The sequence below is a fragment of the Oncorhynchus gorbuscha genome, unplaced genomic scaffold (assembly GCF_021184085.1).
Source record: "Oncorhynchus gorbuscha isolate QuinsamMale2020 ecotype Even-year unplaced genomic scaffold, OgorEven_v1.0 Un_scaffold_3215, whole genome shotgun sequence".
NCBI classification, from domain to species: Eukaryota; Metazoa; Chordata; class Actinopteri; order Salmoniformes; family Salmonidae; genus Oncorhynchus; species Oncorhynchus gorbuscha.
Window position 1 is genome coordinate 1,099 of NW_025747523.1, and position 16,402 is coordinate 17,500.

At 45.8% G+C, this 16,402-nt stretch overlaps 1 protein-coding gene across 3 annotated transcripts in view; it reads left to right on the forward strand.

Moving 5' to 3' along the window:
• The first annotated feature begins 723 nt into the window (after window positions 1–723).
• LOC124027430 overlaps window positions 724–16,402 on the forward strand; it is a 20,324-nt gene continuing 4,645 nt past the window's right edge. For 2 of the 3 annotated variants that reach the window (XM_046339861.1, XM_046339862.1), the window contains exons 1-3: window positions 725–6,539; window positions 8,021–10,240; window positions 13,504–13,590. In XM_046339861.1, the coding sequence (XP_046195817.1) occupies window positions 735–6,539; window positions 8,021–10,240; window positions 13,504–13,590 (8,112 nt within the window). In that variant the 5' untranslated portion in view covers window positions 725–734. Of the gene's footprint in view, window positions 6,540–8,020; window positions 10,241–13,503; window positions 13,591–16,402 lie in introns of all 3 variants that reach the window. The other variant, XM_046339860.1, reaches the window with a different exon arrangement.

Here is a 16,402-nt window from a genome sequence, read left to right on the forward strand (position 1 = left end):
CAAATGACGAACATCGAGCTCTACCTCCTGATTCCCCAATCCCACAATTTAGACCCACAATAATTGAGTCGTCGGTGTCATTGTTTAGCAGATCTTCGTCACCTATTTCAGTAACTTCAGACATTGAAGGATCTGGCTTCTATCTTGAGGAATGTTTCAATGAAGAGAGGCCATATTCTCCAGAATCTTTTGTGTCAGAGAATGAATTTGAAGAAGCAGCTGAAGGAGGTTTGATAAAATTCAGACCCCTGTCTCCAGAATCAGTAACTTCAGAAGATGGTTATACCTTCCTTGAGCTCTTGTTTACAGAGTCTAGACCATCTTCACCTGAATCTATAACGTCGTTAAATGAGTACAGGCCTCTCTCTCCAGAATCTCCTATTCCTGATTTCAGTTCACATTGTTGTGATTATTACTTGCTATTCACAGAAGATAGATCTTCGTCACCACAATCAGTCACCTCAGACATTGAATTCTCTGGATTTAGCCTTGAGGAATTGATTGCTGAGGACAGAGCAGATTCTCCTGAATCAATATATTCAGACAGTGAGTTTCAGGATCAATTGGAAGCAGAACTTGTTCCAGTCTTGCATGAATCAGCTTCTCCATTTTCTGATTCTCTCCCTCACTCTATTCAATCTGAAACATATATCAACAAATTCATCTCACCTTCCTTAGTCCAGTTTGAATCTGAGCACAGATATACCAAAACAGACATATTATCTACCACAACAATGGCAACAGAAGTCTGTGTTCAGGCTAAAACCACATTACCAGTTGCAGCTAAAACAGCATTTATACAGCTTGACTTAAGTGATGAGAAATGTTTGTCGTTGTTACCAGCTGCTGTAATGATGCCAGTAAAGCAGGAGCCAGCTAATTATCTTGATGAGGGAGATGAAAACAGCATGAAACACCAAGATAAATCTGAAGTCAAACCTTTATCTCCTGCGTCAGTCTTTTCAGAAAGTGGTTCACAATTCAGACCTAGAAATTGTGATTATTACTTGTTGTACAATGGAAGTATTTCTCCGATACCTGAATCTGTAACAACATTTGAAGATCATCGACCTCTTTCTCCTGACTCACCTAATACACAATTCAGACCTGGACATTGTGATTATTATTTGTTGTACGATGTGTGTCGGTCTACATCACCTTTGTCTGTAACTTCAGACCTTGAATATCGTGGTTTGAACAGACCAGATTTCCCTTCAGATAGTGAATGTACTGTGACAGATCAAAGTAGCCTATCTGAGTATAGACCACTCTCAGCTGAATCAATGACTTCAGAAGGGGACTTTACCTTCCTTGAGCTCTTGTTTACAGAGTCTAGATCAGCCTCTCCAGAGTCTGTTGCATCATTTAATGAGTACAGGCCCCTGTCTCCTGACTCTCCAGTTCCTCACTTCATGCCTCAATGTTGCGATTGTTATTTGTCTTTCACTGGAAGTAGATGTTCATCACCAGAATCAGTAACTTCAGAAGATGGGCATTCCTTCCTTGAGCTCTTGTTTTCGGAGTCTAGACCATCCTCTCCAGAGTCTGTTGCATCATTTGATGAGTACAGGCCCCTGTCTCCTGACTCTCCAGTTCCTCACTTCATGCCTCAATGTTGCGATTGTTATTTGTCTTTCACTGGAAGTAGATGTTCATCACCAGAATCAGTAGCTTCAGATATTGAATTCTCTGAGTTCTGTCTTGAGGAACTGTTTGCTGAAGACAGAGCAGATTCACCTGAAGCATTTATATCAGGGAGTGAATTTGTTGAGTCAGTTGAAAGAGGTCTAATGAAACTCAGACCCTTGTCACCAGATTCAGTAACTTCAGAAGGTGATTATACCTTCCTTGAGCTCTTGGTTGCTGAGTCTAGACCATCTTCACCTGATTCTCCTACTTCAAATTACAAATATCGAGCTCTATCTCCTGATTCCCCAATCCCACAATTTAGTCCCTCAATCATTGAGTCATCAGTGTCTTCATTCTTTAGCAGATCTTCGTCACCTATTTCAGTAACTTCAGACATTGAAGGATCTGGCTTCTATCTTGTGGATTTTGTCAACGAAGAGAGAACTTATTCTCCAGAATCTTTTGTGTCAGAGAATGAATTTGTAGAAGCAGCTGAAGGAGGTTTCATCAAATTCAGACCCCTGTCACCAGAATCAGTAACTTCAGAAGATGGTGATACCTTCCTTGAGCTCTTGTTTGCAGAGTCTAGACCATCTTCACCTGAATCTATAACGTCGTTAAATGAGTACAGGCCTCTCTCTCCTGACTCTCCTGTTCCTGATTTCAGATCACATTGTTGTGATTGTTATTTGTCTTTCACTGGAAGAAGGTGTTCATCACCAGAATCAGTCACCTCAGATGTTGAATTCTCAGGACTTTACCCTGAGGAATTATTTACTGAGGACAGACCAGATTCACCTATTTCCATCTGTTCAGAGGGCGGTGATGATGAGGATGATGGTAGTTTTCCTAAAACATCAGAGTGGGATGATGATACAGGTTCTTTAGAAAAGATCCCAACTGTCCATTGGGCCTTCATACCTCAGTTCATGGTGTCTAAAGCTGTACAAACAGGCCTATCACTAGACTCGGATGAATCTTCATCCCAGCCAGTACATGGACTCTCTGAGGTGCGGCCTGTGTCTCCAGAATATAGACTAGTTTACAGGGCAGTTCCCATCAAACTAATGTCCCATGCGTATGACCCAGCGAACGAAGGTGAATCCTACGATAGTAAGACTGGTGTTTTCGAACATTCGGGACAAAGATACAAGGTTAGACAGGTTCTTGACTGTCAGAGGGAACATTGTGTGGATTTCGGGCCTGTTCAATTTCATGAATCCAACCTTGGCATGCCTAGTGTCTTTGAAACCACAGTAGTTGAGGTGACAAAACAATATATCTCCTCACGACAACACTCTAAAATCACTGACCAGACAGTCACAGATACTTTGCATAAACCTCATTTGCTAATATCCCAACCAGTAGAGACAGAAATCAGAACCCCTTTCCCCGTCCTAGCTGAATGGGAGTTCACCCAGTTGCCGTCCCTTCCTGAGGACAGGCCTCTTTCTCCTGAGTCACTCGGTTCAGACATGGATGGAATCCTTTTCTATCTTGACCACTTCTTTACTGACATGAGGCCATCTTCACCTGAATCTGTTGCGTCAGTGAATGAATACGGGCCTCTCTCACCTGACTCTCCAGTTCCCCACTATGGACCTAGAATCCCAGATGTTGTCATGACCGCAGAGCGTAGATCTTCCCTCTGTTCTGTTGCGTCAGTGAATGAATACGGGCCTCTCTCACCTGACTCTCCAGTTCCCCACTATGGACCTAGAATCCCAGATGTTGTCATGACCGCAGAGCGTAGATCTTCCCTCTGTTCTGTTGCGTCAGTGAATGAATACGGGCCTCTCTCACCTGACTCTCCAGTTCCCCACTATGGACCTAGAATCCCAGATGTTGTCATGACCGCAGAGCGTAGATCTTCCCTCTGTTCTGTTACGTCAGCCATTGAATTGTGTGGATTTTGTCTTGAGGAATCGTTTGCTGAGGATAGAGCAGATTCACCTGAATCAGTAACATCAGATATTGAATTATCTGAGTTCTGTCTTGATGAATCGTTTGCTGAGGACAGAGCAGATTCACCTGAATCGTTTATATCAGAAGGTGAATATGAACATGTACACGAGACGCTCACTAAAACCAGTCCTCTACCACCTGAAGATGAGTACGCTCGTTCTTTCGTTCAGTACTGGCTTTCAGAGTTACGGCCGTCCTCTGCAGAACCCATGACGTCACTAGATGAGTTAGATGCTGCAGAAACAAGCCCATCTACAGAAATGGAGGATTCTGAATCTCAGCCTGTTTATGAATTCTCTGAAGGAAATACATCATCTCTAGAATATAGACTGGTTTATAAGGCAGTTCCCTCCACTCTAATGGCCCATACATTTGACCCGGCGTACCAAGGTGAAACATACTTGAATAAATCAGGTGTTTTTGAATATGCAAAAGACAGACAGGCTAGAGAGATAATGGAGCGTCTGAAGGACAAAGAACTTGTCCTGGACAGGCCGGTCACACCACAGTCAATAACAGCAGAAGAGATTCAGTCTTTTTTGAATGATTGGTCTACTGAGTTAAGGCCAAACTCACCAGCCTCTGTTGCATCACTTGATGAGCGTAGGCCTCTCTCTCCAGACTCTCCTATTCCCCAGTTCATACATCAATGTTGTGATAATTATGTCGAACTCCCTGGCGATAGGTCTTCGTCACCTCAGTCGGTAACGTCAGACGTTGAATACTGTGAATTATATCTCGATGAACTGATTCCTGAACACAGACCGGATTCTCCTGATTCATTTTTGGCTGATAGTGAATTCAGAGAGTCAATTGAACAGTTTTTTAGAAAGTTCAGAACCTTGACACCACAATCAGTAACTTCAGAAGGTGGTTATACATTCCTTGAGCTCTTGTTTGTAGAGTCTAGACCATCTTCACCTGAATCTGTAACATCATTTGATGAGTACAGGCCTCTCTCTCCTGACTCTCCAATTCCCCAGTTCTTACATCAATATTGTGATTATTATGGGTTATTCCCTGCTGATAGGTCTTCATCACCTGAATCAGTAACATCAGATATTGAATTATCTGAGTTCTGTCTTGATGAATCGTTTGCTGAGGACAGAGCAGATTCACCTGAATCATTTATATCAGAAGGTGAATATGAACATGTAGACGAGACGCTCACTAAATCCAGTCCTCTACCGCCTGAAGATGAGTACGCTCGTTCTTTCGTTCAGTACTGGCTTTCAGAGTTACAGCCATCCTCTGCAGAACCCATGACATCACTAGATGAGTTAGATGCTGCAGAAACAAGCAAATCTACAGAAATGGAGGATTCTGAATCTCAGCCTATTTATGAATTCTCTCAAGGAAAAACATCAACTCCAGAATATAGACTAGTTTATAAGGCAGTTCCCTCCACGCTAATGGCCCATACATTTGACCCAGCGTACCAAGGTGACACTTATTTGAGTAAGACAGGTGTTTTTGAATATGCAGGAGACAGAAAGGTTAGAAAAGCCCTGGATCGACCGCATCGATCTGGTGAGGACTTGAGGCCAGTTAGTGTTGAAGAACCAGCCTCCTCTTGTCATTCTGCTTGTCCAGCAGAGGAGGAGACGGTACAAGAGGGGTCCTTGCTAACAGTCCCTCGTGTCACTGACCAGAGAGTCACAGAAACTTTGCACGAACCTCATTTGCTAATATCCCAGCCAGTAGAGACAGAAATTAGAACCTCTTCCCCTGTCTTAGCTGAATGGGATTTCATCCAGTCGTCGTCCCTTCCTGAGTACAAAACTATTTCGGCTGAGTCACTCGGTTCAGACAGGGATGGAGTCTTTTTATATCTTAACCACTTCTTTACTGACACGAGGCCATCTTCACCGGAGTCTGTTGTTTCATTTGATGAGTACAGGCCTCTCTCTCCTGACTCTCCAGTTCCTCACTTCATGCCTCAATATTGCCACTGTTATTTGGCTCCCACTGGTGATCGAGCTTCGTCACCTCAATCAGAAACTTCAGATATTGAATTCTCTGAGTCATGTCTTGAGGAACTGTTTGCTGAAGACAGAGCAGATTCACCTGAATCATATATATCGGAAGATGGAATGAGATTAGTAGATGAGTCAGACAAAGATATGAGCCAAGACAGACCAATGACACCAGATTCAACATCTGGAGAGAGCCTGTCATTTGTAGAAGACTGGTTTTCAGAGTTAGATTTAAAACCGTCCTCCCCTGAATCCATTGCATCACAAGAGGACCTCTCTCCTGACTCACCTGTCCTCCAATATGGACCTGGTCTGTCTGTTGTTGTCGTGTCAACAGGAGAGAAGTGTTGGACACCTGAATCTGTGATATCAGACTGGGATGAGTTTGGTCTGGAGGACTTGTTCTGTGCGACCAGAACCTGTTCTCCTGACTCCATCTGTTCCAATACAGATACTGTTTTAACTCAGGGTGACGGTCAACGTTCTCCTCCAACAGACCAGGTTTCCACTGAACATGAACCTGAAATGAGAGTTGAAAGAGCACGCTTAAAACAACCCCCGGAATTAATAGATGCCCCTTTTAGTTTAGTTTTCCCAGTTGTTTGCCAAACCCACCGAGCAGTGGAAGCGTTTTTTTGTAGGGCCTCCTCCCCAGACAGCCACAGAGCACCCGTAGAGGATGTAGATGTAGATGATGTAGAGACTCACAGACCTCACCAAGCATCCTCTCAGTCGAGTCACGTGCCATCTGACGAACAAAATCTGGGATCTCCTGTTGCTGCTGTCAGGGCGGAGGAGGCAGTTCACAACAGACCTCAAGCAAGTCGTAAGTCAATCCAAAGAAAAGAACACAGTAATGTCCCTACGTTGAAAGGAAGTGAAGCTCAACCCAAGATTGACGAGACAAGCAAGCACCTGAAAAGAAAGCCGATGAGAAAAGCGGAAGACAGCCGAGTTTCTGCGCCGTCGGTAAGACCACGGCACGTTCTCCGTCAGCAGGGAATGCCGTGACGCTTTCTAAAAACAATGAATGCTGGAAGTGTGTAGTGCGTAGTTCGCATGCGTTGTGTAGGACCCTTCGGCTCAAGCTTTCACTAATCTGTTTTGACGCATAGCTGTAGGAGCTTGACACTCCTGCTGAGGCATGTTTGCATCAGCAATGCAGGAAGTGTCTCAGAAAGGCAACTAATGAACAGTAGTGAGACACGTTTAGTCTCAACGCCATGGACTTCCTTCCTGTCACATGGTGTGTCCTCAAGCTAAAAATGGCTGACTAAATGTAACTTTATTCCCTTCTGTAGTGACCTACTTTTGACCAGAGATGTGCAGGCTCTGGTTAAAAGTAGTGCACTATGAAGGGAATAGGGTGCCATAGGGCCCTGGTTAAAAGTAGTGCACTACGAAGGGAATAGGGTGCCAGAGGACCCTGGTTAAAAATAGTGCACTATGAAGGGAATAGGGTGCCATAGGGCTCTGGTTAAAAGTAGTGCACTACAAAGGGAATAGGGTATCATTTGGGACAACATTTCAGAGATGGGCTTGGATACTGCATGATGGTGCATTTATTCACACAGAAAAAACAACATAAGTCATGTCTTACATTGAAAGATTTCCTTGGAGTTTAGTAGGGTTGACAGTTGATTGCTTTGGAGTTTAGTAGGGTTGACAGTTGATTGCCTTGGAGCGGATTAACAGTTGATTGCCTTGGAGCTTAGTAGGGCTGGCAGTTGATTGCCTTGGAGCTTAATCTTGACAGTTGATTGCCTTGGAGCTTAATCGGATTAACAGTTGATTGCCTTGGAGCTTAGTAGGGCTGGCAGTTGATTGGCTTGACTGTGTCTTTCCTACATTTGGTAGGTATTCCTGCATTTCAGAGAATGTTTGTGTGGAGAGAAGGCTTTCGGAGAATTCATATAAGAAATGTACCCATCGCATTTTTCGATATAAGGAGTTGTATGTGACAACAAGGTCGTGTCCTAATCAAACGAGTAGTGCTGAACTGCTTCTATGTGTTGTACTGCTACTAGAAGTACAGTACTTCCGAGTACATGCAGATAATGCATGTACAGTGTGACAATACTATTGGTCTATTGGTTTGGCTCATCATTTTTGGTAATTTCATTAATTCATTGGAATGTTCATTTGAAATAGATGATGTCATGATGGAACCTTGTTGCTTGCATGCACATGCATTGTTCCTTTTTTCATACTTATAGTTTCCTCAACAACATTAATCATTCATCATTGAGGTTGATAAATTCCAGTAACTTTACCAAAATGACCTAATCGTGGATTGGAGGATTCTTGGATGATTCTTAGAATTCTTCCAATCCGAGGTTCTGGAACACCTGGGAATTTTTAGGGGAAAGTTACTGGAATTTTGAAACCCTACCTCCATCACAAACTCATTTATAGTTTTTTTCCCCCTCCATTCCATCATTCTCATCCAGGTTTCAGCAGGATCCTCCATGGAGAATCTATCAGAACCCAAACATGTATTAGCTTTGGACCAGCCATCTACTAATAGACCTATCTCAAACAAAACACTCATGTCTGAAACCCAATCTGTGACTCCAGATCTCCAGATTCCAAATGCCTTTGTATTCAGTCCGTTATCCCCTGAAATTACAATGACCCCCGAGAAGATGAGGGTATCGCCAGAAAGTCCAGAAAAACCATTGAATCTGAACAAGGAGTCCTCTTCTTCCGAAACCAGTCCAGTGTTACCAGACCTTTTCAGCCACAACGCCGAAGACGGCCAAGGTGATGAAGCACAATTGTCAGCGAGCAATCTAGAAGCACCCCCGGAGTCAGGGGCAGCCACCCAGCTTGATCAGCTGCTGTCGGAATGTGAAGAAATCAAACGGGAATTCCGACCGGAAACTCTAGAACCACTGGACTCACCTCTTTCGGAAACCAGCGAAGGGGGTCTTGAAGATCTACAACCTTATGTTGAGTTTGAGGAACTCTTGCCAGAATCCGACGGATATCCCACTGAGGGTGATGAAGAGATCTCTAGTCCAAGTCCCTCATCCCCTATTCAGATCACATGGGAGCCAGCTGAAATAAGTGTAATGGTCTCAGTGCCGACCGATCTCTCCCTGTCCAATGAAACTGATCCGGAGGTATTTGGGGTGACCGCAGATCTAATCAAGATCTTCCCAGAGCCTAGCCAAGTTACAGCTGATCCGGTTTGCAGCCACTTGGAGTACCTGCAAACACACAGAGCAGACAAATCAGATCTCACCGGTTCCATACCATTGGATAGCCCCACAGCTGCTACCAAATCTGTCGGAACACCGGAATCTCCAGAACCATGCCATAAAGTTCTAGAACTGTCATCAGAATCAATTGTTCCGTCTCAAAAGTTCCAGTCACTCGAACATGAGGATGCTGCTCTTTTTACTGAACCTTCAACTGTAGAAGAACATCAAATCAGTCTCGCACAGCAGGACCTGGAGACAGTTGGTGAAGAATATGACAACTCCAAAGAAACATCAAGCATTCAAGCCGCAGTCAAAAAGGCATCTATTGAACAAAGCAAAGTATTGTGTGAATCTGGGGGATTAATCACTGAGCCCAGCCAATTGGTAGATGAAACATGCACGGGCACTACCCCAGAAGTTGTGTCACATTTAAGGGATAGCACTCCCCCTGAAACCCTTGAATACGATGAGCAGTCGCCCCAGTCACGCTCTGACGTGACCCCACAGACTCCAGAGACCGTCACCGCCTACAGGTCACATTTAAGGGATAGCACTCCCCCTGAAACCCTTGAATACGATGAGCAGTCGCACCACTCGCTCTCTGACGTGACTCCACAGACTCCAGAGACCGTCACCGTCTCCAGGCACTTCAGCTTCGAGGAGTTGATCCCTTACCAGAGTCCTAGGTACCTCAACATGCTCTCTGAAGAGCTCAAGCCAAATACCAGTGAGCAACCATCAGAGAATCCAGTCACCCCCATAGAGGAAAAGTTCAGTCCCAAGTCCCATGTCTCCCAGCCCGGTCCAGTAGATCCCATGGCAGAGATGGTGTCAGCCCAGCCTGATCCAGTAGAACCCAGGGCAGAGATGGTGTCAGCCCAGCCTGGTCCAGTAGAACCCAGGGCAGAGATGGTATCAGCCCAACCCGTTCCAGAGGTTACAGCATCAGCCCATGATGAAGAGTTCTCCATGGAGTTCAGCCTCCCTCCTGAGTATGCTGAGGCATCCTCCTCTATCCACAAACCCAATCCTCCGGCCTACGCAGAAATCATACGAGGCAGCACAACAATGCACTTATACGAAGACTCTGACCCGGAGACTTACTTTGACTGCAAACATGGAGTCTCAGATTTCTCCGAGATGGAACCTGACGAACTGAAGAAGAGGGAAAGTTCAGGGGTTGGCCAAACCCAAGGACAAGCTTCCCATTCAGGAGCCCTGGGGATAAAGTACCAGAAGCCGACGGCACTTCCAGTTTGCTCCGCAGTGCGCAAACACGAACGTGGAGTCCTGCTGTCCTCAGGGAGTGAGGATTATGACGACGCACCTTATGATGACATCAAGGAAGAGAGCGAAGAGCTGGCCCAATCTCCCGGCACACACAGAGACGACTCAGCCTTTTACCAGGCTCCTCAGGAGCTTCCTCCTCTCAGATCAGCAGATGATGATGACTCCCTGGACAGGGTGAGATGACTGTTGAGAAAATCTTCCCGCCATTCTTAACCATCTCCTGCTCTGACCCCCTAGCTCCTGCTCTAACCCCTTATCTCCTACTCTAACCCCTTATCTCCTGCTCTACCCCCCATATCTCCTGCTCTAACCCCTTATCTCCTCCTCTAACCCCTTATCTCCTCCTCTAACCCCTTATCTCCTGCTCTAACCCCTTATCTCCTACTCTAACCCCTTATCTCCTGCTCTACCCCCCTTATCTCCTACTCTAACCCCTTATCTCCTGCTCTAACCCCCTTATCTCCTCCTCTAACCCCTTATCTCCTGCTCTAACCCCCTTATCTCCTACTCTAACCCCTTATCTCCTCCTCTAACCCCTTATCTCCTCCTCTAACCCCCTTATCTCCTCCTCTAACCCCTTATCTCCTGCTCTAATCCTTATCTCCTGCTCTAACCCCTTATCTCCTCCTCTAACCCCTTATCTCCTCCTCTAACCCCTTATCTCCTCCTCTAACCCCTTATCTCCTGCTCTAACCCCTTATCTCCTCAACTAACCCCTTATCTCCTGCTCTAACCCCCTTATCTCCTGCTCTAACACCTTATCTCCTGCTCTAACCCCCTATCTCCTCAACTAACCCCTTATCTCCTGCTCTAACCCCTTATCTCCTCCTCTAACCCCCTTATCTCCTCCTCTAACCCCTTATCTCCTCCTCTAACCCCTTATCTCCTCCTCTAACCCCTTATCTCCTGCTCTAAACCCTTATCTCCTGCTCTAATCCTTATCTCCTGCTCTAACCCCTTATCTCCTGCTATAACCCCTTATCTCCTCCTCTAACCCCTTATCTCCTGCTCTAACCCCCTATCTCCTGCTCTAACCCTTATCTCCTCCTCTAACCCCTTATCTCCTCAACTAACCCCTTATCTCCTGCTATAACCCTTATCTCCTCCTCTAACCCGTTATCTCCTCCTCTAACCCCTTATCTCCTCAACTAACCCCTTATCTCCTGCTATAACCCTTATCTCCTCCTCTAACCCCTTATCTCCTGCTGTAACCCCCTATCTCCTGCTCTAACCCTTATCTCCTCAACTAACCCCTTAATCTCCTGCTCTAACCCTTATCTCCTGCTCTACCCCCCTTATCTCCTGCTCTAACCCCTTATCTCCTGCTCTAACCCCTTATCTCCTGCTCTAACCCCTTATCTCCTGCTCTAACCCCTTATCTCCTGCTCTAACCCCTTATCTCCTGCTCTAACCCCTTATCTCCTCTAACCCCTTACTAACCCCTTAATCTCCTGCTCTAACCCCTATCTCCTGCTCTACCCCCTTATCTCCTGCTCTAACCCCCTATCTCCTGCTCTAACCCCTTATCTCCTGCTCTAACCCCTTATCTCCTACTCTAACCCCTTATCTCCTGCTCTAACCCCTTATCTCCTGCTCTAACCCCTTATCTCCTGCTCTAACCCCTATCTCCTGCTCTAACCCCTTATCTCCTGCTCTAACCCCATATCTCCCCCTCTAACCCCTTATCTCCTGCTCTAACCCCCTATCTCCTCCTCTAACCCCCTATCTCCTCCTCTAACCCCTTATCTCCTGCTCTAACCCCCTTATCTCCTGCTTCAGACTGAATGAATGCTTTAACTCCGGGGATGGGATTTGAAACGCCTTTAATTCATATTTTAAACAGAATTCCTCTCGCATGATGTCATCATAGGAAAGAACAGTGCCACTGAGCCGTGATGATGTCTGCTGGGTAGCTGGTTTACATCAAGTTACTGTAACGTCAACGCAGGGATTCAGAAAGCAGGTGCAGTTAGTGAGTTTAAGAATAATGCAGAACGATACAAAAAAAACAAGAGAAACATCTGACAAGGAAACAGAACCAATACTGCCTGAAGAGTGATGCTAGGGAGTGCTGGATAAAGAGGGGAGTAATCAGGGTAGTGATGGAGTCCAGGTTTTCCTCATGATGGGGTGCAGGTGTACGTAATGAGAGTTACCAGGTCTGTGTAATGAGGGTTGCCAGGTGTACGTAATGAGGGTTGCCAGGTGTGCATAATGAGGGTTGCCAGGTGTGTGTAATGGGGGTTGCCAGGTGTACGTAATGAGAGTTACCAGGTGTACGTAATGAGGGTTGCCAGGTGTGTGTAATGAGGGTTGCCAGGTGTACATAATGAGGGTTGCCAGGTGTGCATAATGAGGGTTGCCAGGTGTGCATAATGAGGGTTGCCAGGTGTGCATAATGAGGGTTGCCAGGTGTGTGTAATGAGGGTTGCCAGGTGTGTGTAATGAGGGTTGCCAGGTGAATTCTTATATCTGACCCAGTGATGTGTGTATTTTGTGTATATTTAACTTTTTCACACTGGAGTCTTACTTGTGTTGTAAACAATTTCTTTGTTTCATTTTTGCTGTGTTGGGATGCTGTGTTGGGATGCTGTGTTGAGATGCTGTGTAAGGATGCTGTGTTGGGAGGCTGTGTTGAGATATTGTGTGGATATGCTGTGTTGGGATGCTGTGTTGAGATGTTGTGTAAGGATGCTGTGTTTAGATGCTGTGTTGAGATGCTGTGTTGGGTTGCTGTGTTGGGAGGTGGTGCTGGGATGCTGTGCTGAGATGCTGTGTTTAGATGCTGTTTAGATGCTGTGTTGGGATGCTGTGTTGGGTTGGGTATGCTGTGTGGAAATTGAAAAAACCCCGCTAATTTTCATTTTCCGTTGCAAAACGTTTTAAAACGCTTTCCTGCTGTGTTTCCTCATGAATGCGACCCGTGCAGTCTCCTGTGGGTCCCAAATGGAACCCTATGCCCTATGTAGTGTACTATTTTAGACTAGGGCCTATAGGGGACATCTATTGGTGTCATATACACTATATATGGAATGGCGCCCCCTGTTGTGAATCAGTGTAATGACAGGCCTCAGCGCCCCCCTGTGGTGAATCAGTGTAATGACAGGCCTCAGCGCCCCCTGTGGTGAATCAGTGTAATGACAGGCCTCAGCGCCCCCTGTGGTGAATCAGTGTAATGAACAGGCTGTGGTGAATCAGTGTAATGACAGGCCTCAGCGCCCCCCTGTGGTGAATCAGTGTAATGACAGGCCTCAGCGCCCCCTGTGGTGAATCAGTGTAATAACAGGCCTCAGTGCCCCCTGTGGTGAATCAGTGTAATAACATGCCTCAGCGCCCCCTGTGGTGAATCGGTGTAACAACAGGCATCCGCGCCCCCTGTGGTGAATCAGTGTAATAACAGGTCTCAGTGCTGACTGTGTGTCTGTCTCCCTCTACAGCAGGGTGAGATGACAGACATCCCTCCCCAGACTGTGACAGAGGAGCACTACACAGATCAACATCAACATGACACGGTGGTCAGAAAGGTAAGCATACGTGGAAATGAAGACCATGTTTAGTTCCTGTCATTCATTCATTACATCAGTGTTTCCCAATCCTATTCCTGGGCAGTGGTGTGAAGAACTCAAGTAAAAAATATTTTGGTGTATCTTTACTTTACTATTTATATTTTTTTGACAACTTTTACTTCACTACATTCCTAAAGAAAATAATGTACTTTTAATTCCATCCATTTTCCCTGACACCCAAAAGTACTCGTTACATTTTGAATGCTTAGTAGGACAGAACAATGGTCCAATTCACACACTTATCAAGAGAATATCCCTGGTCGTTCCTAATGCCTCTGGTCTGGAGGACTCTCTAAACAGAGAATATCCCTGGTCGTTCCTAATGCCTCTGGTCTGGAGGACTCTCTAAACAGAGAATATCCCTGGTCGTTCCTAATGCCTCTGGTCTGGAGGACTCTCTAAACAGAGAATATCCCTGGTCGTTCCTACTGCCTCTGGTCTGATGGACTCTCTAAACAGAGAATATCCCTGGTCGTTCCTAATGCCTCTGGTCTGGAGGACTCTCTAAACAGAGAATATCCCTGGTCGTTCCTAATGCCTCTGGTCTGGAGGACTCTCTAAACAGAGAATATCCCTGGTCGTTCCTAATGCCTCTGGTCTGGAGGACTCTCTAAACAGAGAATATCCCTGGTCGTTCCTAATGCCTCTGGTCTGATGGACTCTCTAAACAGAGAATATCCCTGGTCGTTCCTAATGCCTCTGGTCTGGAGGACTCTCTAAACAGAGAATATCCCTGGTCGTTCTTAATGCCTCTGGTCTGGAGGACTCTCTAAACAGAGAATATCCCTGGTCGTTCCTAATGCCTCTGGTCTGGAGGACCCTCTAAACAGAGAACATCCCTGGTCGTTCCTAATGCCTCTGGTCTGGAGGACCCTCTAAACAGAGAACATCCCTGGTCGTTCCTAATGCCTCTGGTCTGGAGGACTCTCTAAACAGAGAATATCCCTGGTCGTTCCTAATGCCTCTGGTCTGGAGGACTCTCTAAACAGAGAATATCCCTGGTCGTTCCTAATGCCTCTGGTCTGATGGACTCTCTAAACAGAGAATATCCCTGGTCGTTCCTAATGCCTCTGGTCTGATGGACTCTCTAAACAGAGAATATCCCTGGTCGTTCCTAATGCCTCTGGTCTGATGGACTCTCTAAACAGAGAATATCCCTGGTCGTTCCTAATGCCTCTGGTCTGGAGGACTCTCTAAACAGAGAATATCCCTGGTCGTTCCTAATGCCTCTGGTCTGGAGGACTCTCTAAACAGAGAATATCCCTGGTCGTTCCTAATGCCTCTGGTCTGATGGACTCTCTAAACAGAGAATATCCCTGGTCGTTCCTAATGCCTCTGGTCTGGAGGACTCTCTAAACAGAGAATATCCCTGGTCGTTCCTAATGCCTCTGGTCTGGAGGACTCTCTAAACAGAGAATATCCCTGGTCGTTCCTAATGCCTCTGATCTGATGGACCTCTAAACAGAGAACATCCCTGGTCGTTCCTAATGCCTCTGGTCTGATGGACCTCTAAACAGAGAACATCCCTGGTCGTTCCTAATGCCTCTGGTCTGATGGACTCTCTAAACAGAGAATATCCCTGGTCGTTCCTAATGCCTCTGGTCTGGAGGACTCTCTAAACAGAGAATATCCCTGGTTTCCTAATGCCTCTGGTCTGATGGACTCTCTAAACAGAGAATATCCCTGGTCATTCCTAATGCCTCTGGTCTGGAGGACTCTCTAAACAGAGAATATCCCTGGTCGTTCCTAATGCCTCTGGTCTGATGGACTCTCTAAACAGAGAACATCCCTGGTCGTTCCTAATGCCTCTGGTCTGGAGGACTCTCTAAACAGAGAACATCCCTGGTCGTTCCTAATGCCTCTGGTCTGGAGGACCTTCTAAACAGAGAACATTTTGGTTTCCTAATGCCTCTGGTCTGAGGACCCTCTAAACAGAGAACATCCCTGGGTTCCTAATGCCTCTGGTCTGGAGGAATCTAAACAGAGAATACCTGGTGATTCCTAATGCCTCTGGTCTGGAGGATCTAAACAGACCTGAATATCCCTGATCCCTAACACCTCTGGATGGACTCTCTAAACAGAGAACATCACCTGTTCCTAACACTCTGGTCTTGGACTCTCTAAACAGAGAATATCCCTTCGTTACTAATGCCTCTGGTCTGGAGGACTTCTAAACACATATCCCTATCGTTCCTAACTGGTCTGATGGACTCTCAAACAGAGAATATCCCTGGTCGTTCCTAATGCCTCTGGTCTGATGGACTCTCTAAACAGAGAATATCCCTGGTCGTTCCTAATGCCTCTGGTCTGATGGACTCTCTAAACAGAGAACATCCCTGGTCGTTCCTTGCCTCTGGTCTGATGGACCCTAAACAGAGAACACCTGATCACACACCTGGTCGTTCCTAATGGAGGACACACCTGATCACACACCTGATCCACACCTGATCTGATGGACACTTCTAATCAAACACTTGTTTGAAAATGACGTCACCTGATCCCACACCTGATCACAACCTGATTAAACAAAAACAAGATGATTATAGTTTGCTTAATATAAATAATTTGAAATTACTTTTGATACCAACCTTATTTAAAACCTGATAAAAACTTTCACAGACTTTCTCAAGTAGTATTTTACACCTGACTTTCACTTCATCACACACCTGATGCATTTTCTATCTTTACTTTTACTCAAGTATGAAAACTGGGTACTTGTTCTGGTCCTGGGGACCCAAAGTGGTGCACATTTAGGTTTTTTTGTCCCACA